Below are 10,000 nucleotides of genomic sequence, written 5' to 3'. Positions count from 1 at the left end.
TGGTCATTTAGCGTCACAGGAAGCTCCTTTACAGACTCAGAAATACAAAGATTTCACATCTCAGGGGAAAATGAGGGCGGGATGCACGACCATTCAGAAACACTACCAGGTTTCTAATGATACAAAGATTAATGCTAACGGGTGAAGTATCTCTTTAAACTTCTCTGTTTTTCTGTTTCGATCAGTCTCATGTGGGCAGCCTCCCGTGGTGGGGAACGCTCGCGTCTTCGGCGCCATGAAGCCTCGTTACGAGATCAACTCCCTGCTGCGCTACCACTGTAAGCAGGGCTTCATCCAGAGACACGCCCCCACCATCCGCTGCCGCCCCAACGGCCAATGGGACGCGCCCAAAGTCACCTGCAAGAGTCGTGAGTAACCAATGTTTGAGGAAAGTTCAGCTCAGGATCTTGAATCTTTTCATTTTTTAACACTTTTCTTTTTCCGTTTCCTCAGCCGCGACCTTCCACAAATCGCTGACTCTGCGGCGCCGCACCGACCAGAACACGGAGCAGCAGAACCGCCCGTACAACCAACACGTCCATCACACCAAGACGCCCCAGATACACAACCCGAAGCCCGAGGAGCCTCGCAGCTACAACTTCTTCCAGCGTCTCTTCCAGAGGGCGAAGAGGCACGAGGAGGTCCAGACGCACAGCGAGGAGCAGATGAGACGCTGAGGGGGTTTGAGGTTCTTTAAGTCAGCTTAGAGACGGCGGCTGACATCGACAGACAGAGAGATTCTCTGAACTGTCTCTCGATGTGAAGGGACACTTCAGATTCTAAAACTTTTCCTCCAGTGAGAATTTAGTTTGAAAGGAAGCTCTCGACGCCCCAAACTGCAAACAAAAAGGTGCCTTAATGTCGTCGCTGTGCTCCTCTGAGCTCTCTGATTGGTCTGTTGCTCATCCCCGTGTGTGTGTGTGTGTGTGTGTGTGTGTGTGTGTGTGTGTGTGTGTGTGTCGTTCCATTTCTGTCCACACAGAGAACTCTGATGTTTAAGGAACCAACGAGCTTCTGTTCAGCTAACCCTGTCAGTTTGTCTCCTGTAGTCCTTCATGGTTTGTTTCCTTCATTCATGTCTTTATGGAACATTTGCAAAGCTTATTTTTTATAGAATTGGAGACCGACGTTGATTATATTTCATCTTTGGAGCAGAGGACTCTACAGGGACATTTAAGATCTGCGGGGTCGAAGGTCAACATGATGCCAGAATTTTAAACTTTGATATGATTTGATTAATACGACGGAGGATTAGTGCCAAGGTAAAAAAAATAATAATAATTTTGAGATTAAAGTCGTAAATTCACGAGAATAAAGTCGTAAATTTACGAGATTAAAGTCGTAAATTCAAGAGAATAAAGTCGTAAATTTACTAGATTAAAGTCGTAAATTTACGAGATTAAAGTCGTAAATTCACGAGAATAAAGTCGTAAATTTACGAGATTAAAGTCGTAAATTCACGAGAATAAAGTCGTAAATTTACTAGATTAAAGTCGTAAATTTACGAGATTAAAGTCGTAAATTCACGAGAATAAAGTCGTAAATTTACAAGAATACAGTCGTAAATTTACTAGATTAAAGTTGTAAATTTACGAGAATAAAATCGTAAATTTACGAGATTAAAGTCGTAAATTCACGAGAATAAAGTCGTAAATTTACTAGATTAAAGTCGTAAATTTACGAGAATAAAGTCGTAAATTCACGAGAATAAAGTTGTAAATTTACGAGAATAAAGTCGTAAATTTACTAGATTAAAGTCGTAAATTCACGAGAATAAAGTCATAAATTTACGAGAATAAAGTTGTAAATTTACTAGATTAAAGTCGTAAATTTACGAGATTAAATGTTTCGGTAGAGAAACGTCATCGACTCAGTTGCTTTGCCCGCCGCTTCCCCGTCGTTCTTTTCACGTTGTGTCTTCCCTCCTGAACGTCTGGAACCAGTGCTTCTCATCGCTGCGTCCATGAGATTTGATGATATTTTATGCTAGCACACATGAAGTTAGCATGCTAATGAAGCAGCCGTCATCCCTGCAGGTTGTAGCTGCTCCTCCACAGTCCTCTTTGAGTCTTAGTTCTCCTCATGCTTTGCACCAGTTGATCAACAGAAGGCACATCTGTTCCAGCTGTTTGCATGTGCATCTTCATTTTCCTGCAAATAGCGAGGAACAGAAGCTTTCATGAACACGTTAGCATGTTAGCATAAACTCCACGGGGCTCCTCAAACGTTCATCTAAATCTTTTTTTGCTTTACCGGCCGATCCCTTCTCTGTGCTTTAAGACCAGTTTAAGGTCGGTGCCTTTGGTCGGGGTTTTCACAGGAGGATTAGCCAAACATAATTAGCCATTAGCATGAGTCATCACTTTAAATTATTTTAATCATGTGAGTTCTCTATGACCCCGTTTTCACCGTCTGATGTCCCGTGTAGATTTCTGTACAAAATATTTTAGCTGAAAAAAGGTTTAAAAAGGGAGAGCAGCACACGCACGCACGCACACACACACACACACACACACACACACACACACACACATGCATGCATGCTGAGGAGGAGGAGAATGTGAATGTGCACCATGGTCTGTGTGTGTGTGTGTGTGTGTGTGTGTGTGTGCTGCAGCTAGTAATCCTAGGATTTATAATATAGATACTCTATGAAGCCATATGACTTTAACTTATTGTATACTTTAAAACTATGAATGAACTGTGATATAAAATAAAGGTCGTTCGGACGATGACTTCCTTTGCTGTTTACAAACTCTGTCGTGTGTGTTCGCTGCACGTAGCATCTTATTAGCAACGTTAGCTTTGTTGAGCTTTTGATGTGACTCGAAAATCGACCCGACTTTTTCACCACCAGCTGATTCTTTTTCTTTAAGCATTAAAATCGTCCTCGGCTGGAGGTTTTTTATCGACGTTGCTTTTTGCTACAGATCTGGAATCTGTGTTCAAATCCAACAAAAAAAAGGGAATGTGAAAACTTCTACAAGCTCCACCAGATTCTTTTATGTGACTTGTATTCATTTACCTTCTCGTCTTCATGCTCTTCATACGTTTTCCTTTTGATATATTGTGTTTTCAACATATATGCATTTTTAAAATGTTTTCTACTCGTGGTTAAAGAGGTTCACTGAATCTGTTTCTATGTAATCATTGTTTCTGTAAAAATGTCCATCATCCTGGTTTCATTGTCTGCTGCGTGTGCAATAATAGAAACTCTTATAACATGACGTGTGTTGTTTCTTTTATTTTACTCTGCTCAGTCTGGTGTTCGTCTGTGTTTAAAGACTTTATATGCTATTTTTTGATCCAGCAGGTGTCGCCCTTGAGCACCAGCATGAAACCAAAACAACTCGTGCTGCATTGTTGTGTTAGCATGCTAATGCTAGCGATCTTTATTCTGCTCGTATCTTCACACTGCATGTAAATTTACCTGAAATGAGCGTGATCTAGAAACACAGTTAAGCAGTGAGTACAGTATGTTATTCTTCTTTTCTCTAGTCCCTCAATTAAACAACTTTTATACACGAGGGGAGGAGTCAGCCGGCCGTCCGGGCGATGTAAACAAAGTGAAGATAGGACTCTGAAAACTCTGAAAACATCACAGACAGTGGGACTCGGGTGTTACACCCATTGTAGACAGTCATGACTCACAGAGTTATTTTCAGAGGAGATATATAGAAGAGACTCGAGTTAACAAAATGTTGACATGTCGGTGTGTTAGCGTGCTGCTGTAATTCTTTCAAACCACCAGGTGTCACTGCAGCACCAAAAACATTTTAATGAAGAAGAAGAAGAGAGGGGAAAGTCTGTTGACCTAAACATGGCTGACTTTTTAAAACCTCCTGCTTCACTTCATTAGTCCTTCCTGATGTGTCCAGATCCTCAGTTTGCCAACAATACCCAGATGTCGTTCTGATTCAGGAAAAATCTACAGTCTGCATCAGACCAGCCTCCCTCACATTCTGTTTCCCACAATGCAAAGTGGCAGGTCAGAGATGGAAATGACGGACAGCAGCGTCCAATCATATCAGAGTAAATAATCCCAATCAGACAAAACCAGACAAAGAAACCACCAGTTATCTTTGTTGATTCTCTAAATCATTAAATTCTAAATGAATCTCTCATCAGCTTTTTTCAGACTCTAAGTGGACGCTATGCTGTCGCAGCGTTTGAGGTCAGCTGGGCTGTTGTTTACTTCCTCATTCCAAGACTAGAAACCACTGCAGAATAACCACCAACTGGCAATCAGACTGCATGCTGCTGTTGAACGTAGTATGGAGTGCATGCTGCTTACTACGCTCAATAGTGGTAGGTAGTAGGCCGTTTCCAAAACACCCATGTAGTTAGCTGTTTAGTGATAATCAGGTGAACATGGTGGGGCATTCTGCGGCCAGGAGGCAGATATTTCTCACAGGAGAAGGGTTGAGACCAAAATCAGAGCTAAAGGAGACCAAATATCAGACATTAAAACCAGCATGTGGACACACATACCACTCCAAAACTATGCTTATCTCACTGCTTGACTGCTGCCTGTGAAAACAGATTTTCAAAATGTGTCAGTGTTTGTGTATAAAGCTTGTGCTGCAACCTCCATCCCAGCCAACAAATCCAATTTGGTCCCACATCAGCCTCACCTGGTTTGGAGGGATTAACCTGGCCATGAACTTAAGAGTGGGTTTTAGGTTGGTCGGTCTTGGGGTTCTGCTTCAGAGCTTCCATTTCTGTCTAAAACACTTGAGATGTCAGAAATTCATCCGATTGATCGACTGTCATGCGTCGGTGTACACTGCACGACTGACGCCAGGTGGGCTGAAATTTGAACAGACTTCAAAATGAGTCGTAGCTTACTCCTCAGAAATCGGGTTTAAAATCGACCTGAAATCGGGCTTAGGCTAAGCACCCATCTGAGAATCCTCTTTGGTGAAGTCTAACATCCCCCTCCAACTGAAATGATGTTTGTTTAGTGAGCAGATGATGCCTCCTTCATTCTAAACATAGATTCTTACACTACATTTAGATTATTCTTTGTAAGTTTCCTCATGTATTTATGTGAGAGTATTTGTAACCATGTAGTGGTAAATGGCGGCCTTACACCTCTGCTGTCCCACGTTTGAACAAGCAGCCTCTTTGAAACCAGCGTGAGAATATGAACCAACATGTAAACCGACGCGTCACCAACATGCCGTCACCCGGTTCCTTAAACAGCTCACTTCTTCTCCAACGTGTTATTTCCCGTTTAAACTGTAAGCGGCACCATGAATGGCCTCCGTGTTTCTGTGAGGGAAACATTTGTGCAGCGCCGCGCCCCTTCTTTTGGAAACACGTTGAGGGCATTACTGCATTACCCAAGAACTACACCTGGCACCCTCTGCAAACAGCCGTCCTTAAGTCAATTACAGCCCGACTCCAGCCGACGTGAACTCTGCTGACGAACTGTTTTCTTTTTGCAACGGCAGTGTGGTTGCTCTTAAGTTGTCATGATGTGTTTGGGATAAGAGGTGAACTCAATGAGCCTGAGTAAGGAGAAGAAGCAGAGTCGTGGTTCATGTAACGTTTCTTATCCTGTTGTCTTTGAGTCCCTGAGGTTTTATCTTTACGCTGCAGTTATAAACAAAGTAGGTCACACATATACAAAGCTAGGCTAGCATATTCCATGTTTCCAGTCTCTTGCTAAGCTAACTGTCTTCTAGCTGAGACCTTACATTTGATAAAAACATATGAAAGATTCTTGTGACGGTTTGAAGCAGACACTGGGTTATGAAAAGTTCGAGGCATTTTGTCTCGCTGTTTCTGCTGTATTCTTCTAATCCGACACACAGCATCTCAAACGCCACAAGAGAGGAAAAAGAACCTCCTCAGAAAAAAGGGGGTCATCCCTATCTTCCCTCAGTCCTACATTCCAGCAAAACGTTACTGACAATATGCAGTGACATCGCATGGATATAGGTTTGAAAAATCGTTCTTGGTGTATCAAGGCCTAATGCTGAATTCACACCAAAAGCAAGAATCACATAAATGACTTAAGTTTGACGCAAATGCACCAATAATCACGCAAATTATTTACTAAAGTTGAAAAATTTAAACTCGGTTGAACAATTAGATGGCTCAAATGATTCCAGTTATAATCTGAGGGAACACAGGGTTGAGGAAAATAATTACTATAATTACGTAACTGGGTTTGTGAAAAATGTATCTGATGTGCATTTTGATGTACGCTTAGTCATCACTGCCACCAGTCAGCAGGGAGAGCTCTAAATCTTTTGGCTTCACTTGAGGTGCGGTATTCTGCTGTCCATTCTTTAAACAGTCTAGTGAGATCTGTACCCAAACGTAAATGTAAAAAGAAATGTTTATGATTTTTTATGGGCTGGGAATGTTGATTAGCAGTGAACAATTTCCCCAAGGCTTTTCTTCAGGTTGCACTTACCAGATGTCAAACTACTCCTACAAAACAGTTTTTGCATATTTTTTACGGTAACAGAAATTAAAACAAGTTAAAAGGAAAAAAGTTTCACACTGAAGAGGAGTCTTCAAGAACTGTTCACTTCACAGCTGTTGTTCTGTAAAACCAACATTTTATTTCCCACTGTGTCTTATGGCGTATCATTACAGAAATGTATTTCTATGAGTCTGTCCAGCAGGTTTTCAGTGATAAGGGGAGCAGGACTCTGGTTGGTCGTTAGCTGGAGCCAAGTAAAGCTAACCCAGTACCAGACCACAGTGGATGACCTAAACCAGGATCCGGGCCAGCTGTGACCTGGTAGGGTGAGCTTACACTTGATCAATGTGCATCGTTAACGCTCTGATACCCTTACATGGAAGAAGCCCTTTAGTGCCTCCATGCAGGACTTATTTGTGTTTTGAATGTATTGTATTTCTGTCTGGTTCAGCAGGCTGGTGCAGGTTGGCTGCAGGCCCGCTGGGTCCGATCAGTACCTCTGAGACAGGTCAGAGCTTAGATAGCAATCAGGGAGCAAGTCGCTGCCAGGAAAACCTTGCTCACTCAGGGCCTGGCTTAGTCCCATTTGTGATTTCAGCAGTCCATACGTTACTCCATGATTCAGTCATTAAGTGTTCCCTAAAGGACTGTCAACACATTATCTTTTCACATGTATCCAGAGATCTTAGGCTTCATCAAAGAAAAAGGTTAAAATGTCCAGCAAGTTAGGTTTCGCCAACAAGTTAGGGTTTGCTTTCTGAAAGTCACATTTAGCCTTTTTCAGTTGTCAATGTTAGGGGACTAATCATGCAACATGTGAAAATGTTGAGACAAGATTTGTATCTTGTAGCGCTGAATCTGGGCCTTGCCAAGCAACGTCAGTCATACACTGCTTGGGTAATTAGATGAGGCCAGGTTTTGCAAGTCAAAGTTCACCAAGGTGCAACTCTATGCAGAGTCAGGAAGGGAAGTAGTCACCACTTCCATATAATGGAAGTTAGCTGGAAGCTAACATTTTCTTTCAGTGTTACGATAATCAGCAGTATGAATTAATGCCAGGTAAAACCTTTAACTTGAGCAACACTATTCACAAATCCAGAGGCTTTAAGATGATAGGCAGCTAAGTATTTATAATAGCTAACATAACTGGAGTATTTCATTGAAAGAAACAACATAAAAGTAAGAAAATGTGGCTAAGCATTGTGGGAATAGACCATGATGTAAAGCAATGATGGTTGTTTTACAATGACGACAAGAACTCCAATAATTTCAAGTTACTTTACGACAATACCAAACTACTTGTTTTATTATTGTATTTTGAGAGACCCCTAGTGGCAGAAATTCCATACTGTGCCTTTACATGTTGGTTACGAGGCTAGCAAAGACTTAATTGTACACGACAGTTCCAAGTTTTGACTTTTCCATCAAAGTCTGCACAGTAAACCCCAACAGACAGATTCAAGAAGTTACGTATGGAGAAGGCCGAGGTCAGAAGTGAGGCTCTGCTCATCCACTATAAGAAACTACAGTATCTGTATCAAAAATAGCAGTTTATCAAGGCGCTAGATAGATAGTGTGTGCAGAGATCTACATTGACAGCTGCTTGTAGAAGCTACGTCATGCTCTGAAGTCTAAGATGAAGCCAAACAGAGATACAGCCTCAAAGGTCTATTCACTGTAAAAACTGAGCTCTGCAGCACAGTCAGGTTTTTATTCTTGCCAGGCATTTTCTACTGCTGCTGCTAAGGCCGACTACTGTTTGCTTTCTCCTTTAGGCATCTCCTACATGTTCAGTGCAAAATGTATATCTTTTATTTTTTTTAATTGTGTGGAATACTTGTCCACTGTTGTTTTGTTGTGTTTCATGTAAACCAAAGAGACCTGGATAGTTTGGCCAAAAAGACAAATAATAGTAATGTAAATATTTCTACAGTATATCAAAAAATAGTCATAAACAGAAATACATTTCTAGATAATAACATTCTACATAATAAAAAAACATAAGCAATGCTAACATGTTCCTGTTTCTTATTCATTAAGTTGATGACACTGATGTTTGGTCCAACACATTTGTATAAAAACATAAAACACTGACGTATGAAGTACAAAGTACCAGTTGTAGCACCTTGACCAAAAGGTAATTCAAGTACTTTTTTAAATGGGCCTTATTTTCCACAAATATCAGGTCTGAATAATCAACATTGACAATACGATTCGGACTTGCTCCAGTAGATGCTTCAGCCAGCAGCCTTGGCACATGCTGCAATGGCTTCCAAGCTTGATCTAGAGGTGACTGGACTTGGTTGAAGATCTTGAAGACCAACTAAGTCCAATCAAGTCCAGTTACCTTTGGATCGAGCTTTGGACTTACCATGACCTGGACGACTGAGAACCCACACAGACAAGCTGTAATGGCTGTAACATTATCTTTCATTGATAGAAAATGCTTGTTTTGGGCACTGGCAGGTTCAGATTGGTATTCTGTGTCTTTAGAGAGTTTATCAACAGATACCTGTTTTTAAAGATTAGGATTAGTTTTTATACAAAAACAGGAACAATTGCTACATTGCTCTATTCAAAGCCACAAGTCTTCCACTAAAAGAGTAATTTCATCTCGCAAGACAAAGGTTTTTCTGGCCCACTGCTGCCACAATTAGCTCTTACATGGTCATTCACCACTTACCACTTTAAAAGTCAAACAACCAAAATAGAAACTAACCAATCGACGCAGTGTTAGACTAGCAAGTCTCATGCTCTTGCTGGTTGCTTTGAGGAAATCTGTTTCTGGCTAGGCGAAAGCTTACTCCATTTCTGTAGGCATCAATTCTGTTGTGTTTTCAGAGAGCAATCAGAGCCTGTCAGTTGCAAAACAGGAATACTTTTGGTGAAGATATTTTGATTGGAACTTGCCTCCAAGGATTACATTGCAGCCATCACAGCCTTTTCACAGCTACAGACTGAAGCGGTCAACTAGAGCAACTCCCAAACATGTTTTGTACCTTTTAGTAATTTAGACTCCAAAATATACAAAAAATAGGGCCCATGTTGAAAAGTACAGGAATTCCCCTTTGAATATGGATGTCAAAGATCAGTTTGGTTGTGCTCAGCTTTTGTTTCTTCCTGACTAGTATGACAGGATTTGAGCTTCCCTTTGTTTCAGACTGTTTCATGGCTTTGCTGTTGTTGTTGTTGTTGTTGTTGTTGTTGTTGTTGTTGTTGTTGTTGTTGTTGTTGCTGTTCCAAGTCTTGAACAACACAACATTAAGTGCCCAAAGTATCCATCCAATGAAGTCATTCTGCTGTCAGACGTGTTGTTCCTTGTAAGATGACGTGTTGAGTCCAGTCTTGAATGACAGTATGGCTGTAACTGTTATATCTTGCAACCCTTCCCCCCAATTTTAAAACAACCCACCACCCCCCTTGAAAGGCATTGATTAAATAATGTGGACCTTAAATATGTGTAAACTATAACTCGTAGAGTATCAGGTCCCAGATAACAACAACATGACTCATCTGACATGAATGTCATAAGAATGTCATCAAAAAAAGTATCACAGTTTG

At 41.2% G+C, this 10,000-nt stretch overlaps 2 protein-coding genes across 3 annotated transcripts in view; one reads left to right on the top strand and one right to left on the bottom strand.

Annotated features, from left to right (window-relative positions):
• LOC132968610 (versican core protein-like) overlaps positions 1 to 3,227 on the top strand; it is a gene marked incomplete at its 5' end in the record, with an annotated part of 9,955 nt that extends 6,728 nt beyond the window's left edge. The window contains 2 exons of the mRNA XM_061034253.1: positions 186 to 368; positions 454 to 3,227. Of these exons, the coding sequence (XP_060890236.1) occupies positions 186 to 368; positions 454 to 677 (407 nt within the window). The remainder of the gene's footprint in view (positions 1 to 185; positions 369 to 453) is intronic.
• A 3,328-nt stretch (positions 3,228 to 6,555) lies between these two features.
• The window catches only part of LOC132968611 (hyaluronan and proteoglycan link protein 1-like), a 15,278-nt gene continuing 11,833 nt past the window's right edge, over positions 6,556 to 10,000 (bottom strand). For both annotated transcript variants that reach the window (XM_061034254.1, XM_061034255.1), the window contains exon 5: positions 6,556 to 10,000. This exon is cut by the window's right edge and continues 412 nt beyond it. The gene's annotated coding sequence lies outside the window, so the exon portion shown is untranslated.

Source organism: Labrus mixtus, unplaced genomic scaffold (genome assembly GCF_963584025.1).
Source record: "Labrus mixtus unplaced genomic scaffold, fLabMix1.1 SCAFFOLD_199, whole genome shotgun sequence".
Taxonomy (NCBI): Eukaryota; Metazoa; Chordata; class Actinopteri; order Labriformes; family Labridae; genus Labrus; species Labrus mixtus.
The sequence above is the reverse complement of the archived record's forward strand: the minus strand, read 5'-3'. Positions and strand labels throughout refer to the sequence as shown.